The sequence below is a fragment of the Phodopus roborovskii genome, unplaced genomic scaffold, assembly GCF_943737965.1.
Source record: "Phodopus roborovskii unplaced genomic scaffold, PHOROB, whole genome shotgun sequence".
Lineage (NCBI taxonomy): Eukaryota > Metazoa > Chordata > Mammalia > Rodentia > Cricetidae > Phodopus > Phodopus roborovskii.
The window spans coordinates 47,922-67,365 of NW_026125471.1; the positions used below are offsets into that span (position 1 = coordinate 47,922).

The 19,444-nt window shown below is 40.7% G+C and overlaps 1 protein-coding gene across 1 annotated transcript; it reads left to right on the forward strand.

Annotated features, from left to right (window-relative positions):
• Positions 1 to 2,728: 2,728 nt before the first annotated feature.
• On the forward strand, positions 2,729 to 18,869 carry LOC127215528 (zinc finger protein OZF-like). The gene is made up of 3 exons (XM_051175941.1): positions 2,729 to 2,836; positions 15,688 to 15,814; positions 17,446 to 18,869. The coding sequence occupies exons 1-3, from the start codon at positions 2,729 to 2,731 to the stop codon at positions 18,867 to 18,869; spliced, it is 1,659 nt and encodes a 552-aa protein (XP_051031898.1).
• The last annotated feature ends 575 nt before the right edge of the window (positions 18,870 to 19,444 follow it).

Below are 19,444 nucleotides of genomic sequence, written 5' to 3' on the forward strand. Positions count from 1 at the left end.
CTTCCCCCACAAAGATTATGTGCATACTACCTGTTGTTCTTTTGCTGAGCAGCTAATGCCTATGAAACACAAACACGAGACTCAGCGCCCATGTGGAGTTTATTGAGAGAGGGGAGAGAAAGAGGGGGTAGCCGGTGGCCAACAGAAAGCAGGAGAGAGAGAGGGAACAGAGAGAGCAAAGAAGCAGAGAGGCAGAGAGAGAGAGAAGCACTTGGCGTGCTTGCTTTAAAAGAGGCTTGTGCATGCAGTAACTGAGTCCTCTGGCTGCCAGGTAAAGCTGACTTAGTGATGACATCCCGCCCATCGTTGGGGCGGGGGTCAGATGGCTGCTAGTTCCTAACATTCCCACCTCTTATTGTTATTAAAAAGGTGGGGGTTGGGCGCGGCAGGTTAGGGAACAAGGACCAAGGACGTTGAGTTCTGGAAACTGCTTCCTGCTGAATTGGGGGCATAGATAGTCTTTGGGGGAATCCGCAAAGACTGGGGTGCTGCCACGTCCTGGTAGATGGTTGTTTCATCACAGTTCTGACAGTATGGGGCTCTGGCATCTCTTTGAGAATTGGCAAGATGTTAGCAGAACAGAGGACAAGGTTAGGTTTTTTTTTTTTCCTTAGGTCTTAGTACTTAATGGGAGACGTGTGAGGTGCGGGAGGAGCTCCCAAGGGGGTCCGGGGACAAGGGAAGGAAGTCCCAAGACCAGGAAAAAGATGAGTAATTTATTTGGAGTGAATCTGACCTGTAAATGGATCCAATTCTGCTCCCTGGAACTTAAAAGAATCCTTTGAGTTTGTGAAAACATAAATATTAAGACACATTAGCAGCATACTCATGTTAGAAATGATTTGGCTGAAAGAATTAACACATGCAGCTGGCAGATTTTTAGCACAATGAAAAGCACCTTAATTGTAAGGTCATAGTTACAGATGTGATCATATAGTGGCATAGTATGGTGTTTAACACTGTTAAAACTTTATTGATTAAAGACTATAAACAGTAGCAACATTAAAATACCCATTGAAATCTGTTGAAACAGTTGGAGCCTTTGTTGCTGCTTTAAGCTGACAAAGCTACCAGTTGTCAAAAGCATCAGAGTTCTTGAGAAGGATAAAATTTTACCTGAATGATTAGAGAGTAACAGAGACTTACTAGCTGGCAGCATGGACAGCCACCCCAGGTCCTCCACAGTTGTTGAAGTCAGAGGCTTTAAAGATGTCCGCCTTCTGCTGATGGCAGGAGACCTGTGGATTACGAGCTTTTGGAAGACTTACCTACCGTTGGCCCAAGCAACGTGGAGAAAGTCGATTCCACTGCCCTCTTGTCCACGGTCCTTAGAGCCCTTTGCAGCAGTTGAGATGAAAGGCAGGATTGCTCCGTGGCTAGCGTAGCCACTTTTGTGGGTGGAGCTTCTTTCAGTGTCCATCAGTCTTCTTGGAGGAAATGGGTGGTGCCAGCAGCTGGCCTGTCTCTCCTTTACAAAAGCTTTTTAATGAAACATTTTAAATGCCATATTCTCTACATCTCTGAGCATTTGAGGACTGTCTGACTGTTTAGCATACCTTAGTACACAAAAATATGTCTTTAGTTACCTGCCTTAAGCACATAGGTGGCTAGGTAAGGCTTTATTCCTGTAATTAATTAATCTGTGTGGAAAACTGGATCCAAGCTGAGAGGCTGTGGAGGGATGTTTTACTCAGAGCCCTGCAGCCTGACTGTAACTGGTTTTAACTTAGTAGGTTAGACTTATACCCGTAGAGGACAAAGAGGTAGAGAAAAACTCCCTTTGATAATAGAGGCTTAACCTTTATAAACAGCTTACAGGAAAGACTGAGTAGCATAAATATTTTGTTAGCTTGAAATAGACATGTATAACCTTAAATGTTTACCATCATTAAAAGGCACATAACAATTTAGAAGTATTTGAGACTTAGTACAGTTGAATTTAAGTTGTATGAAGTTAGCTTACATTTACATAAATTTAAATTTAATGTACAGATACATTAAACAGGACTGGGTAAAATTGAGAAGACTAGAATGTGAAGCTATGTATGACATAGTGAAAAAGAAATTAGAGACAAAGAATAAAGCAAATAAAAGAATAAAAGCAAAACGTAAATGAATTACAGGTTTTGTTGGTGGCAGAAGCTGGCTAGACTACCTCTGCCTAGGTGGCTGGTGTAGCAGAGGGAAGAACCATGGGGGGGGGGGTGAGGCTAGGCCACATGGTCAAGATGGTGGCTGCCATAAACATATCCCCAACAACTGGCAGAAATCATAAAGTTTTGAGATAAAATTTTGTCTTGAGTAGATGCTTCCTCAGCCCAGGCTACTGCTCTGAGACAGGTTGCAGCTGCGGCGGGCAGGAGAGTTTTAACATGGTGGGAAGAGAACAGAAATAAGTTTAGGGTAAGAGATTATTTAGCAGAGAGATATAAAAAACTCCTTCCATCCACCTGTTCGCTGGCAGTAATTTGAAAGATCCAGTAAAATATCAGGATCTAGAGAGCTGTTACGCGGCCAATTTGAATTATTTTCTAGGGGATATCTAGGCCACTTTTCAGTACAAAGGTATATAAGATTGGGTGCCTTAACAAGTGGCATCTATCAGGCATCCCAGTGGAGTGGTGAGGGGTATTAGCTTGGTCGGTTTATTCCCCATGAGTAGAGCAGAAAGTGACCATGCAGTCTTGGAACTCATCAGCTCAAGAGTGTGGCCACACCATAAATGAGAATGGCAGAGCATTATTCGAAGCTCATCAGCCCGAATACGTTGCCAGGGCCAACAGCGGCCAAAAGGACTCTGCAGTCCGAGAGCAGAGCAGATATACCGCCCCGGGCGGTATGTCTTCTACCCCTGAGGAATGTACCCTACCTTAAGGAAATGGGTTAAAATTTAAAAGGGTACCTTACCTAATTGAAGTCTGTTTGGGGTGGTATTTCCAGCGCACCGGGGGGTGGGGGTGAGGTGGTGGGGGTGGGGTGATAGAGGCGGACTGCTGGTATCGGAAACAGGATTCCAAGTGTCTCTGGCTGGCCTCCCGCCAGCAGACGGCCACCAGTGACCCTCAAGGAGAGTCTGCCCGGGTTTTGGCACCAATGTTGTTCTTTTGCTGCACAGCTAATGCCTAAGAAACACAAACATGAGACTCAGCGCCCACGTGGAGTTTATTGAGAGAGGAGAGAGAAAGAGGAGGTAGCTGGTGGCCAACCGAAAGCAGGAGAGAGAGAGGGAACAGAGAGAGAGCAAAGAAGCAGAGAGGCAGAGAGAGAGAAGCACTTGGCATGCTTGCTTTAAAAGAGGCTTGCACATGCAATACTGAGTCCTCTGGCCGCCAGGTAAAGCTGACATAGAGATGACAGGGCCATGAGCTTTACGAGCATCCTTGGGGCGGGGGGTCAGCTGGGTGACACTATCTAACACTACCTCTTTGATTTTAGGGAGAAATCCTCATCTAACTTCAAGGTCTTCCTTATACCTTCCATAAGGTGATGCACATAAAGAAGACAGAGGTCTCTAGTAGAGGCTCTGAAATGTTCTTGAAACATCCATACCTGTATGTACTCAAGAATAAGATACTCAGAACAAAGTGCAAGTCTTTTTACAATACATTCAGGCGATTATGGGGCACACCCAGAAACAATGTTAAAATGGCCAGAGTTAACCTCTGCCCTACACAGGGACTCATATTGATGGGAAAAGAATATTGCAGAAACTGATCAATGAACGAGGTGTCAGGACCTTCAGGGGTTAGAAAAGTTAGCTTGTGTGGGGCAACTTTTGTGTTCCATGACCATGGAATAATACTGCCAGGATAAGACATATACATTAATTTTCTGAGATATATTGTATGAATATTATATTAGGCAATAAATAGAACAATAACTGCAGCAGTTTTGGCCTGTGTGTCTTTCCTGGACACACTGACAATAAAAGTCAATAAAACACTGCTAGGAAGTCCTGATCAATTTCTCCCACCAGAGGCTGGAAAGGGAGGTTGCTAATCAGAAGTCCAGTGGTTTCTGATAGCCTCTGATTTCCTGGAGTGCAGAGTACCAGGCCTGTAGCAATGAGTTTTCTCCACTGCTCTAGTAGAGGACCCAGTATTGCGAGCCGCTATGGAAGGTAGTCCTTTCCTGGGGTGCTTTTTACCACCTGTGGGTTTGCAGCCACTCTGCTTTGTAGGAGCCATGCTATAAGCACCTCCTTACTTGCCCTCCTGCTCCCTCTGCTGGAGCTCAGCAAGTGAGAGAAGGCACTGGTGTTAGTGGCGTGGCTGCAGCTGCAAACACCAAAAATATTCTTTTAGTGTAATCTAGTAAATATTCAAATACATGTGTTGATATTTGCAAACAGTCTTTTTGCTTTGGTAGAAAGCACACAAAGCTCTTGAAGTTTACAGTCATTGATGCTCACTTCCGTGTTAAACCACTTCCAACTTAAAAGAGTGGCACATAAAAATGGAATTTGACATTCCCAATATGTAAACATAATTCCAAATAGAGATTTTGTGAGATCCACAGGCAGGTTGTAAACGGTGTCACTTAAAATTGACATTTTTTGGCCCACTGCTAGTCTTCCATCTCAGACACTGACACCCTGTTATGTACATTCAGCATTCTGAAAAGTGTCTGACACCTTGGTGGCAAATAACTATAATCGAAACACAAGAAGGCAAAGACAGATGAATCTATAAAGTGTGTTGTAGACAGCCTGGTCTCAACAAAGGGTTCAACTAAAGCCAGGGCCTCATGGTGAAACATTGCTCAGGCACAAAAGAAAAGAAAGGAAAAATGTGTATTTTGTGCTGACTTCTTAATGTTTCACCTGAATACCTGGAAAACACAGTAGGCTTTTTTTATGGTATCACATGGCAGTGTTTTCACAGTTAGAAAAGGCATTATAAAACAGTTACTGTTGGCACTAGGCTCTAATCCCAGCATTTGGGAAACAGAGCCAGGTGGATCTTGGGATTCCTTGCCAGCTTGGTCTACAGAGGGAGTTTAAGGATAGCTGGGATTACACAGAGAAACTATGTTCTCAGGTGTGGGGAAAAAGGAAGAAACAGAATACATTAAAATACACGATAAAATTAGAAAGTATCTTTTTAAGAATTATGACAAGTCATTAATATTAGAAAACTATCTACAAGAGACTTTTATCTCCTTGGTCCAAGATAAGCACTATATCCACGGACACATGATCAAACAGTGTATGTTCATTCTTGTGTCTGAGACTGAGCTTACAGTGTTGTTCTGTCTTGCTCAGGATTCAACATGTAGAACACACAAAAGTGGACCTCAGAGAATTCTACCCCCAGTTTCTCCCAAGTACTAGGATTAAAGGTGCACAGCAAAACAACTGTTCCATCTTGTGGTAGTATTTTATTCATGCTCTACCAAATAAAGCTTGCCTGGAGGTAGAGTGTAGAGCTAGACACTCGATGTCCATAGAGGCCGGGCAGTGGTGGCACACACCTTCAATCCCATCACTTGGGATGAGGAAACAGGAAAATCAGGTGATCAAGGCCACCCTGCTGTACCAAAGCTTGAAGCATTCTAACAGAGAAACTGAGGTCACACCCTTAATCCCAGCAATGAGGAGGTGGGAATGAAGTTGCTGGGCAGAGAGAGGTATATCAGGCAGGAAGAGAGAGCAGCTTGGAGCATTCAGTCTGAGGATTCCTAGAAACAGGTTCTCTTTGGTCAGAGGATTCCTGTAGAGGGATGTTCACTTTACCTCCTTCTGTGAAGCTGACCACGCCCATTGGGGGGTGGAGCCAGGGGCGGAAGTGACCTCTGGAAGAAGGTCTGAGGAGGAGCCCTGGAATGCTCTCTCTTGCTGGCAGGTCTTGGAGAGGAGAGCTTCCTGTACAAGTTGCTGGTGTTCATCTGTCTAGGTTGTAGGCCATTTCTCCCTGAATAAACATCTATTTGGTCATCCTGATCGTCATTAAACCGCAATAGATTCAGGAGAGGTAAGAAGTCTTGCTATAGGCTGGGTCTTTTACTTCTCTGATTTGTCAGCATTTACACTGATAACCGTCTCTGGGTTTATAGCACTAATTGGTATTCTGGCTACACACCCTGTTGAGTTTTATTTTGTGGTCTGTTGCCTGCCAGTGGTGTAACTGTGGGCTTTTCTCAGGAGGAAGGTCGAGGCCTGCAGGCTGTTTACAAGACTTTGTACTGGGATAGGATGTTAAGGGATACAGCAGACTGGTTAGTGTGGATGAGAATTGTTTGTTTCTCCTTGGTGTCTCTTGGAAAATAGTTCCCCAGGAGTGTTCCCTCTTGGGATATGTAAGACTTTCACCAAATTTGGTTCATGATATATTCATTAACATAGTCTTTTAATGTTTGTGATCCCAGTCATTCAGGTCTGTTTCTGCCCCTTGGAGTTGAGTGAGAAGTGGTGGGAAAGCGGCATTCAAGTTGCATTCAAGGAAAATGCTTTCTAGGTATTTTCAGTATTGTGACTCTGCATGACCATGGGAAATCACTGGAAGTTATTACTGTAGACATCCACTGACAAAGGTCTCAGAATTATCCTGCTGTATCTGAGAAATCTAGGTGCTTTCTGAGCCATGTTTTTCTCATGTGCCGGGTAAATGATCACCCAGATCTGCTCACCTCTGGAGCCCAACAAAGAGCCCTGTAAAGTGGAGAAGGAGGACACAGTAGCTACATATCTGATGAGCCAAATATAGTTTTGCCACATTCAGATTCACTGGAAGTAATTTCTAGTGACATCCACTGACAAAGGTCTCAGAATTATCCTGCTGTAGCTAAGAGAAGACTCACTACATGAGAACTGAGTCTAGGAGGCAAATCAATTTTATATGAATATGCATATGAGTCCTGGACAGTGGGTTCATGTTCTCCTCCAAGTTCCATCCTCTCCTTTCCCCAGACGGTGCCTAGGTTCCCAGTATCATATACGATTTCCCACTTGTTGAGAAGGCTTTAAGTCCAGGTAGATTCTGTTGGTCAACACCAATGATTGCCAAGCTTGTAGCATGTGTGGCTTCATGCAGTGTAGAACACTGTTGTGTTCACAATTGTCATAGTTGTGTATGACTGTTGGCTGGCCTCTGTAAAAGCTTAGATGTTGCCTTAAGATACCCTGAAAACTATTCCTCAGTGAAGAGGCTTTAAATTCTGGTTCATCTCCAGTGTCCTGGCTATGATTAAATCACATGGCTTCTTCAACAGTAGGGGGCACACCTTCCACTTCTGAGAGGTGAACATGCAAAACCCCAGTATCCTGTACTGCTTTGGAAATCTCAAGGAAGCTCTGATCAATATCAATGCAGGCTGCTGTACCTACTTTGTTGGAAAAATCTATGGCTCCTATGAGGAGCCTCATGAGATGAGACAGAAAATTACTGCTTACGGAAACATAGAAGTATTATAGATGTATTATTAGATTGTTATAGGTTGTATAAGTTAGCATCCTTATGACCTTTTTAGACATACTCACTGTTATTTTCCTTATTCTCAGTCTGTGTTTATTTCTGTCCCTACTCCATTAAACACACACACACACACACACACACACACACACTGCATTTCCTACTTATTTTAGATCATTGCTTCCTATTTTTCTTCTGATTATATTCTCCCACATCCCACATGAGTATCCTTTTATATACACCACATTCTGTGTGTCTTTGTGCATGCACACCTCAAACACTGCCTAGACTCATCTCCTGTCTGTCTACTACCTTATTCTACAATTCTAATCAGTCCCTCTACTATGTGCTTCGTTATTCACTTTCTTGGTCTCAGTGATATTAACCAAGGCCATGTCTGAGACTGTGTGTTTGCAGCTATGTGGTGGAGGCAGGTGGGCTCAGTAGAGGACTACAGTTAAGGCAATGATTCTTCTCCTAATATCCATCCATACCAACATTAGATGGGGAGAGTGTAGGGTCTGTGAGCCTTTTTCTTTGCTAGACTGATGTGGTCTAGTGTGAGTTCACAGATGATAAGTTGAGATGCTTTGATTACTGATTACAACAGCTGTGTGGAGTCTAGAGAATGGCGTGTCTTAGCCCTTCCTCCTCTTTCCCTTCTCATTTCCTTTCTTCCTCCTCTTCCTCAGGGTTCCCAGAGCCACAGATGGAGTAATTCACATTTGTAGTCCAGAAATACATACATGTAATGATAATTTGTTTGTAATTTAACAAATGAATTATTAGCAGAACAATACCTGTACTAATATTTTGTGTGGAATCCAAAAAAATAATGCTTGGCTGAATAATATATTGGTTGCACTATTTTAACTTAAGCAATGGGAAGATTTTTTTTTTATTGTAATCTAAAAAATAAACCTTGCCAGAAGATCAGAGTGCAGGATTAAGTTTCTAGATAGCCTCTAATAAGAGGCCAAAGAATTATATCTAATACAGCGTGTCCGTGTATTATTTGGGCCTGGCATGGCTGTGGGTGGAGACAGACCAGCAGAAAAAAACACTTATAAATTCTCACTGCTGGGGAGGTGAAGAGAGGTGGAACTGGGTGAAAGACTTTCCTGATCGTTATGGTGCATTCTATGACAGCCAGGTCTTCATGGTGACATCTTATCTCAGGATAAGAAAAGAGGGATAAAAAAAAAAATGAGTTGTGTCTTCTCATGCTGACTTCTTAATATTGCACCCTACCTAATATCTAGGAAAGCACAGTATCTTGCTTCATGGTATCAGATCACAGTTGGAAGAGGTATTATGAAACAGATGGTGTTGACACTAGCCTTTAACCCCAGCATTTGGGAAGAGGCAGGCTTACCAAGCTGGTCTACACAGGGAGTTTGCAGATATCTGGGATTAAACAGAGAAACTATGTCCCCCAGGAGTTGGGCATGAAGAAAAACAGGGGAGGTGTCATAATACAGGATAAAATTAGAAGCAATTTTGAATAATTGCCATAACTTATCTACATCAGAAAAATCTCTACAAGACTCTTTCATCTCCTTGGTCCAAAATAAGCACTCTGTTTATGGACACATGACCACACTGTTAATTTAGGTTCCTTTGTTTGTTGTGTTTGAGACCTGAATTCAAGGTGTGGCTCTATCTTGCTCAGGACTCACCCTGCCTCGGAGGCTCACAGAGTCCCACCCACCTGAGTCTCCCAAGTTGTAGTATTAAATGCATGCATCAAAACAACTGCTGAAGCTTGTGGTGATAATTTATTTATGCTCTAACAAAGTTTGCCTGAAAATCAGAGTTTACCTAGCCCTTAGTAAGCCATAGAGGCCAGGCTGTGGAGGGCCACACCTTTAATCCCAGCCCACGGGATGAGAAAATAAGCTGATAGAAGTTCAAGGCCACCACAGGCTACCTGAGATATAACCAGACTCAAAAGGAAATAGAGTTCATACCTTTAATCCCAGCAATAAGAGGTAATTTGACTAGGTGGAGAGAGGTATATAGGAAGGAACATGCACCAGCTTATTCCATTCTGTCTGAGGATTCCTAGAAACTGACTCTCACTCTTTTGGTCTAAGGATTCATTAAAGATAAGAACTCTTACTAGTGCTTGACTCTTTTACTTCTCCGATTTTTCAACATTTACATTGATATCTGAGTCTTGGCTTATTAAGACTATTTAGAGTACTGGCTACAAAACCTGTTGTTCTCCACTGAGAAAGATCTCAGAATTACCTTGCTGTAGCTATGGGAAGACTTTCTATATAAGAATTGACTCTAGGAGGCAAATCAACCTTATATGAATATACATGTGAGTGATGCATTAGTGGTTTTAGGTTCTCCTCCAGGATCCATCCCTCACTCACCCAAAAATGGCTAGGTTTCCGGGACCAGGCATGATTTTCTTGTTGGCACTGTGAAACCCAAGTAAAAGCAGTTGGTTACCACCAATGCAAGTGTGTCACTCTTGTACTCTATGCTTTATTGTGCAGTGTAGATCATTGTTATGGATCATAATTGTCAGAGTTGGGTAGGACTGTTGGCTTTCTCCTTTAAAAGCTTGCTGGTTGCCTTATGATACCGTGAAAGATAGTCACCAGGGGGTAGGCTTTCTATTCTGGTCCTTCACAAATCCTCTGGCTATGACTGAAGCACATGGCTTCTTCAACAGTAGGGCTTCACCTCTTCACTGTGTGAGGCAAACATGGACAACCCCAGTAGCCTGTAATGCTTTGGGAATCTCAGCAACAGCTGTGACCATCAACTTCAAAGCAGGCTGTTGTCGGTGGTTTCTTAGAAAATCTGTGACTCTTGTGAGGAGCATCATCAGCTGAGACTGGAAATCATCATTTCTGCTCTAACCGTACATGCTTACAGAGAATGTATTGTAGGCATTTTTGGAAGATGATAAGAGATTCCTTGTGACTTCTTAGAGACATCACTGTTGCTATTTTACTCACATGTGTTCATGTCTGTCCCTTCTCCATACTTTTCACACACCCACACAGACATACACAGCTCTATTCCAGTTCGCTGCCTTTTGCATCATTGTTCCCTATTTTTCTGCTGTCTGTTACTCTACCTCACCCCACAGTGGCCTCCTTTTTACTTCTCTGGTTACTGACCTTACTCCATGTTTTGTACTTGCATCTGAATATTTGAACTAAGACTTCCTGTGACAGAGAAGATGCAAAGTGTGTCTTTCGAGGTCTGGGTTTTCTCCACTCAATATGCCCTTTTCTAGGGCCATCCATGTAGGTGCAAGGCTCATGATTTCAATTTTCTTTACAAGGCAATAATATTTCATAGTGTAAGTGTACGGCATTTTTACTAAGTGTTAAGTTCACAGACATTTATGAACGTTTTCAAGTTGTAGCTCTTGTGCATGGAGCAGAAATGAATATGGCTCAACAAATACCTGTGCAGAAAGATGCTGAGAATATGCCAAGGAATGGAATGGCTGGGTTGACTTGCTGCATTTATATAAGTTGAGGATTTGTTTGTTTGACAATTGTCCAATTGCCTTGATTATGGTCCTGGCAGTTTTATTCACTATGCTTTTGTTTGTGATGTTGTTGTTGTTTGGATTATCGGCAGTAGGTTTACTACTTATGTGTGGGAATTATTGGTTTGCTCTCTTGCCCATGGATGGTTAGTTCCCATTTCTCATGAATTTACTATTATTCATATGAAATGTATTTTTTCCCATATTCTCATGGATAACCCCCCCCAATCTCCTTATAATTTTTGCCTCCAATTATTGTCTGCCAAGCCAATTAGTGAAATGAATTATATTAACGAAGTCTCCATTAATTTTAAGATAGATCTTTTCTGGATGTAACGATGAGGTTGTTGATACTGGTTTTCTCTTCAAGCTTTAAATGTCTTTCAAAACTCTGTGAACTTTGGATCATTGTCTGGATACCTGGTATTTTGGTTGCTTGCAACTTTTCAGATGATTGATATTTTCTCTAACAGGTTTCAGTATTAATTTTCTGTTTTTCTTCTTCACCCCTTACTAGAAAAGACAACAGGCCACCTACCTAGTCATTGTTCCTGAAAGAGAAACTCAAAGAAGATAAACAGACAGAAATGGCTGTTTCTCCAGTAACCATGTCCCAGGTCAGTGGACATATACACCTTTCTCAATATAATATATGTTCAGACAGTGGAAGTCCTTACCATTTGCTGCTAGTAGAACTTTAATTTTTTTATGAAAATTGTTTCAAACAAGCAGACGTCAATGACAAAAAAAATCCCACACTGAAATTAACCAGATGCAAACTATACAAATCAATGTGGTTGTATGTAGTTTGAGTAGTTTTTTTGGAGCAGGTACACTGGAGTGATACAAAAGGCATTTTATGTTTTGGTTATTGAATATGTATTTATCAAGTTATCCATCAGAAAAAAAAGAAAAATAACTGTGGTAGAATTAGAGTTAGGAAAGCACTTAGATATATATCATGTTTGTAATCTGGTGTGCATTCCCTGTATTCAGTCCCACCTCAACCTTGATATTCAAACTTTCTTGTTCACTTTCCTCCAACGCCTGCTGTGCCCACATGCAAATTGTTTCTCATATAGTCATGTTATTGGCTAGTTTCTGCAAATGAGGGAAAATGTGATTTCTGCTTTCTGACATTGTACTCACTTACTATTACACATTCTAAATCCAACCATTTTACTGAAGTTTTAATGACATTTCCTCTCCCATGAATGGTTTTCCATTTTATATGTATAGCATTTTAATAGAATTGTGTTGATTCTCATACTTTGTTATGGTGAATGCAGTGAATTAGGGGTACAAAGATGGTGAGTATTGGGATTTGGGATTCTCTGGTTATGTTCTCAGGGGTGACATTGGTGGGTCATAGATTCTCTCTTAGATTTACTCAATAATTTCCAAACTGATTCCCACAATGACAGTATGAGTTTACACTCCCCTGCATACGCCAGCAGTGAATGGGTGTTCCTCTAATTCTCCCTAATATTAGTTTTCTGGATGGTTGAAGACAGCCATATTTCAAATCATTTTTTCTTTTTTTGTGTTTCCATGAAGGCATTTTAGGGATCCTGAACACTTATGCAATATTTGTTGGCCATTGATATATTATTCTTTAAAAATTCATTTGCCCCTTTATTGTTTGGCAGTTTTAGTTCTTCGCTATTTAATTTCTCTAGTTCTTGGTAAATTCTAGGTATGAGTCCCTTTCTGAAGTGTCCCTGGTAGAGTCTGTCCTGTCAGTTGTCTGTCCATGTGTACTGCTGATTGTTTCCATACAGAACCTTTGAGTATTCATGTAGTCCCTTATGTTCTGTTCCTGTGCTGTTATTTTCTCTAATAAGTAAGTATTAGTCCATCCCAATATCCTGGTGGGTATTCTCTCTGTTTTCTAGAGTTATATTTGTTTCTGGCTTTAAATAAGGTTTTTCATCTGTTTTGAATGAATTTGTTCCAATGAAAGAAAGATAAGAATGTAATTACATTCACCTGCGAGATCCAGATGCTGGGAATTAAAGGCCTGTGCCACCAGACCCAGGTTCTCCGTTTCTTTAAGGATTTTATCCTTTTTCTTTTCTCTCCCAAGCCTACGTGTACCTTTAAACACACCATAAACCATTTAGAGGATTTTCATTTTCCATCTGAATCTGTCTTTACTGTATATCTCTATCTTTTCCTGGACACGGTCTTTTCTCTCGGAAACGACATTGCTAAAATTAAAGCAGACATTTTAGCTGCTGGCTTTGCACGTGGCAGGGTACATTTACTGGCTGCTCTGCGAGCTCTGCTCAAAGCCTCAGTTTAGGCAGCCATCCCCAAGCATACTGTTGGCTGCTCATAAACACCATTTAATTCACCATTTAATTGTTTGGTAGCAGGGCCTCTTTAAAAAGTCCTGCGCTTTTTGCCTCTAATGCCGAGCCAGTATGCGCCTCCTTTTAAGTTTTAGTCTCTGTGTGGGTGCCATTTGAAGAATAGGGTTTCTATCCTTTTTAAGCTTTTCTCTCTTAATTAGGAACCAGTAAGTATGAATGTATGTATTTTTGCATGGTCTTGGCTTATCAGAGAATGCCCGGATCTATTACTTCTTTGGTGGCTACAAGGGGTTTCTTCCAGTTCTCCCTGCCTCTTTCCTCAGGATTCCCCTCCTCTCCTGTCTCTACTGGCCAAACAGTGTTTTATTCATCAGCAATAAGAGAAACATGTATACAGAAGAACATCCCCCATCAAGTGATGATAGATCCATGTATTTGATAACACCTGCTATCTGTTTATCTAAGGGCATGTCATGTTCACACCACTCACTTCTTTAGGATGCTCAATTGCAACTTCCCAAACTCTAGAGATTACTGTTTGGCCTTTGTTTGTTTGGTTTGTTTTTCAAGAAAATCTTCCTGTGTATTCCTGGTGCTCCCACAAGTAGCATGTAAGCCAGGCTGACCTCAGACTCACAGAGATCCACAAGTCTCTGTCCCCCTAGTGCTGGGATTAATGGCATGTGCCACTATAGCAGGCCATAGATTCGTATTTTTATTTGTCTTTTTGTTTCTGCTCTAAATAGAATTCCACTCTGCAGGCTTTCATGTTCGGGATTCATTATGTACCATTTTGTAGCATGTATCAAGAATAATGTCTTGAGGGTATTGATTGATTGATGTGCAGAAGCCATGGTTTTGATGCAGAAAGAACATTCCTCATGATTGCTTTGTCCTGGTCAATTTCTGTGAGAGTCATGGTTCTACTTGCCTGCCATGAAGCTGCAGTGCTTTAAGTGGAGACTTGGTGAATGCCCTCTGACCTACAGGTTTGCATTTATTCCTTCCTCATGGCTCAGACAGAATATGTAACTACTGTGCACTTCCACAGAAATAAAGAATCATAAACACCACTAGCATTAAATATGTTAGACAATACAGCATAAGTACAAAAAGAGAACACATTGACAACTACAGAATTCAGGTTCAAAAAACGAAAAAGTCCGAATTTCCTCCTGAGCTGTTCTTCTGAGCTGCATTACATCTGACAAAGTGATAATATTTCTCACATAATGTCATATATTCTCTTACTGACATTACATCACTTCTGAATGCATCCACATTAGTAATTATGCATACTTGCTTAAATACAACTTAAACATCCTAGCATGTATTTTTGGACATCATAGTTGTATTTCTTTTGTTCCCACGAATGGCACTGAGACATAAGGTCAGTTATGAAAGGTTAGCCTTTAGCACAGGCTGGTTTCAAACTACCTCTTATAACTCCAACTTACCTGTTTCTATTAATCTATGTTGTGTAACCTTGCTTTGTACCTGTACTTCTTTGCTTACAATTTGCTCTTTGTTTCTCTCTACACCAAATTCTTTCTGAGTTCTCTCTTTCTGTGAAACTCCAGCTTAGTTAATGGTCACATAGCTCTTTATTAAACCAATCAGGTGCCTTAGGCAGGTGAGGGAAAACATAGACACATGTTCACACAATGTAAACAATTATCCTGTAACGGGTCTGCCCTCAATATATATAACTCTACAAAAAGGAAATATTCTTCAAAATACCTCACATTGTTATTTAGCCTAACTTGCCATATTGCTATTTTCTAGGTAAATTTTAGAGTGTGTCAAATGTGCTTGGTAGTAGCTCAAAAATACTTGTAAAAGTGATCACATAGACAACCTGTTCTTATGTGTTAATGTTTAAAACAACACCATGCAGTGCTATTATTACACACATAGTTACTGTGGAAAAAAGATTATTAACCTGTGAACTCAACCATGAATTATACTTTTCAAGTGTACCACTTTTCTATGTAATGGAAGGCAAGAGACCAAAGATTCAAATATACAAACTGAGCATGTTGGAATAGAAACATTAATCTCAAAAAATACACAGAATTGATTGCAGTCACTGTATTACCATCATCTACAAGTACAGAATTTAAGGCACATTTCCTCATTGTAAGTATTTTTTCTTAGACATGCGCATGCTGATTCTGCAGTACATAAGCACAGCAGCCATAACAGATACATAAGCATGTTCAGACATAAAAGTGTGTCTTGTTTGGTGGATATTGCTAGTACATCTGTTGTGTCCTACTGTTTTTTGCAGAGTTAAATCATCCATTATACAATGTGACTATATTAAAATCGTCTGTATGAGTAGCTGTCTTCATGTACATCCCTAATTTCCTCAAGTCTGCTTACATGTAGGAAAGCACTCTATCTGGTAACACATGGTCAAACATGTCCTTTGCTTCAGGGTGCCTTGAAATTCAAGGACGTGTCTGTGGACTTCTCCAGAGAGGAGTGGCAGTGCCTGGACTCTGCTCAGAGGGCTTTGTACATTGATGTGATGTTGGAGAATTACAACAACCTGGCCTCTGTGGGTAAGAGCATTTGTCTTGTAGAATTGCTAAGTAATCCATTGTATGTATTAGCATTGTTGTTTGTAAACTCTCTGTTAATTTGCCTTAGAAGCCGCAAGAATCCATGGAATGTTTCGTATAAGAAAAGAACATTTTCATGGTATTCGTTTTTTTTTTTTCATTTTTCCATGTAAAATTGTCAACCATGCCTCATTTTGATTCCACAATGCAATCAGAAAATTAGTATCATATATATTTATACCCATATATTAAAGCCTGGAAACTATATGTAACCAACATGATACACTTCTGAGGAGTATCTGAAGATGTGCACACTTTGCACAAATTTGTTGAAGATTCTGACAGGAATCCGCAACTGGGAAACATTCCTACATCCCTCTGCTTGGTGTTCTTTTCAGGTGCTTAATACAGCACCTTGTTATCTGTCTGTATTCTTACTCTAAATTACACATGCGTCATGGGCTACTTCAGAGAACATGTGGACTATTATATGCAAGGTGGTCCTGGTAACCTCTTGGGTGCAAATGAAATTCCCCTGGATTGTAGAGAGGGGAGAATGCACAGTGGGTTTGTGAATGAGAAAGGCAGCAGTGATAGCTTCTGGTAAAAGAGAAAGGAAAAGCTGAGAATGTTTTTGCCATATTCCACTACACTTGAAAGGATTCTTGGCAATGTAATATAGCATAGCTTCTTGGTGCAAGGATGCATCCTGTCTGTTGTTGCTACTACAGCCCGAGCCTATTACACCTGAATTAGGATGAAAATACTAGGACAAGATGGAAATGGAATTGATGTTCTTGACATCAGATTGGAATAATTTTACAAATCATAAGCCCAATGTGGGTGCAGGAAATAGGTTTATTCTTTAATGGCCTTCCTTGATGTCTGTCTCTATAATGATACTCCCTTATCTTCTTAGTAGAAGATAGACAGGCATCAATCTGGAAAATACTCTCAGGAGCTAGTGTAAAGATTAGAGTCAAATAACTCTGTGAAGAAAGTTAACATGCACCATGTGGAGCTCAGACAAGGGGGAATAGGAATAACCAATAGCTGCCCATGTCAGCCCTGTGTCAAGTGATCTGAGTCCCTGATATCTGGCAGATTACTGTGTCTCCCTCTGCTACTTTTGAAGAATCTAATGCATTTTTCTGGAGAGAAAAATAAACCCTGTGATACTTTTAAGTAAGACTTTAATCTTTTAAGGAATTTGGTCTTGTGAACGCTACACTTCATTTCCTGTAACTTCATAAATACAAGTACCGTGAACCGGGGATTGAACTGCACTCTTCTTCATAAGAGTCCGAGGAATTATTTAAACATGGACACATGTATTCTAAATGTAATGAGTCAATGAGCACATCCCACAGAACTTGTTTCTTCCTCACTTTCCTGATGCATCTGGTGTCATTGCACATTTTCAATAAGGTTAATGTATCTGTTATGATTCACTAACGCTGAAGACTGTCAGTCTGATTTCATGATAACACAATCAATTAAGTTTAAGGAAAATATCTAAGTGGCTGCTGGTTGACTTTTTTTAAATGGGAGAACAAAAATAGATAGATGTCATTTATTAGATGTTTTAATTTGGGACATTCCCTTCTAATATGACCTTACTCACTTTCCAGAAAATTATTACATATGTGATTCTGTCTATCAACGAGTGAAGACTGAAAAGGAGTGTTGTCAGTGTAATGCTTTTGGCAAAATTCTTCATGACCCCTCCACATGTGCACTTTATAGAACAAGTGAAAATACAGAAAACTCTAATAACTACAGATGCAATAACCACAGGTTTGCCTCTCTTGACTCATCAAACCCAGATAGAGAGGAAACCATGCACACTGGAGATGAACCTTGCAATTCTAAAGTCTGTGAGAAATCCTTAAATTTGTGTTCCAGCATTACTCAAGTTCAGGGGCTCTACGCTGCAAAGAAACAGTATACCCAGGGAGAATGTGATGAATGCCTTGACACTACAAATAATCTTTTGCAACAACCAAACTACATTAGAGAGAAACGATACCAGTGTGGGAAATGCAGGAAATCCTTCAGTACTGCCTCATATCTCACTTTTCATCAGAGATTTCACACAGGAGAGAAGCCTTACTCATGTAAATACTGTGTCAAATCCTTTACTTGGAAGTCAAATCTTACAAAACATGAGAGAATTCACACTGGAGAGAAGCCTTACACATGTAAGGGCTGCAACAAATCTTTTCGTGTGAGCACACATCTTAAACGGCATAAAAGAATTCATGCAGGAGAGAAGCCCTACAAATGTAAGTACTGTGACAAATCCTTTACTTCGTTGCCAAATGTTACAGTGCATCAGAGAATACATACAGGAGAGAAGCCTTACACATGTAAGGACTGTGACAAATCCTTTGCTGTGAATGCAAAACTTAAAGAGCATCAAAGAATTCATACAGGAGAAAAGCCTTACAAATGTAAGTACTGTAACAGATGCTTTGCTGCAAGGACAACTCTTATAGATCATCAAAGAATTCACACAGGAGAAAAGCCTTACACATGTAATTACTGTGATAAATCCTTTACTGTGAAGTCAACTCTTACAGCACATCAGAGAATCCATACTGGAGAGAAGCCTTACAAATGCCAAGACTGTGGGAAATCATTTACAACACGCACACGTCTTAGAGTACATCAGGAAATTCATACTGCAGAGAAGTCTTATACATGTAGGGATTGTGGCAAATCTTTTCCTGCATGGTCATATCTTGGGACACATAAGAAAATCCATACAGGAGAGAAGCCTTACAAATGCCAGGAATGTGGCAAATCATTTGCAATACGCAAATATCTTAGAGAACATCAGAAAATTCATACTGTTGAGAAATCTTATATATGTGAGGAATGTGGCAAATCTTTTGCTCTATGCTCTTATCTTACAAGGCATCAGAGAATCCATACGGGAGAGAAACCTTACAAATGTGGAAAATGTGACATGGCCTTTGTCCAGAGTTCAAGTCTTAGAAGACATCAGAGAGTCCATACTGGAAAAATCATTAAAAAATTGTCTGTGATGTAACAAGTCCTCTGCCTACATAAAAAAAATCTTAGAACACTTCAGAGGGTTCACACTACAGAGATGTATTACAGATGTTAGGAATGTAAGAAGAATTTTGGTAGCTGCTCATATCTTAGAGCACATCAGAAAAGACATATCACAGAGAAACTTTGATGGGAGATGTCACTCTGTATATGTTTCTCATACTGGTTACTGAATAAAGCACTGTTGGCCAATAGGAAAGGAAGATAGGAGGGACTAGGAGACAAGGAGGAAAGAGGAAGTAGTAAGGAGGAGCCAAGATGGAGAGTCTGGAGAGAGCAGTACACGGCAGCTGGCTCCGGGTAAAAAAGACTATGTGGAAATACATAGATTAACACAAATGGGTTAATACTTAAGACAGAGCTAGCCAATAAGAAAGTAGTAACTGGCCAACAGTATAATATCAAATACAGAGTCTCTGTGCGTTATTTGGGACTGGCGTGGCGTCGGGACAAGACCAGCGGCAGGCAGAAAAACCATACTCGTTACAAAACTTCACAAAGTTAAGACCAGCATCTCTTATATCCACTTCTCATATCTTAGAAGACATCATA

Excerpts from the sequence above, each read along its gene's own strand:
- LOC127215528 (XM_051175941.1), top strand. The coding sequence starts at position 2,729 with ATGGCAGAGCATTATTCGAAGCTCATCAGCCCGAATACGTTGCCAGGG. Across the intron at positions 2,837-15,687 it reads CAGATATACCGCCCCGGGCG|GGTGCCTTGAAATTCAAGGA; the intron begins GTATGTCTTCTA and ends CCTTTGCTTCAG. Across the intron at positions 15,815-17,445 it reads CAACAACCTGGCCTCTGTGG|AAAATTATTACATATGTGAT; the intron begins GTAAGAGCATTT and ends CTCACTTTCCAG.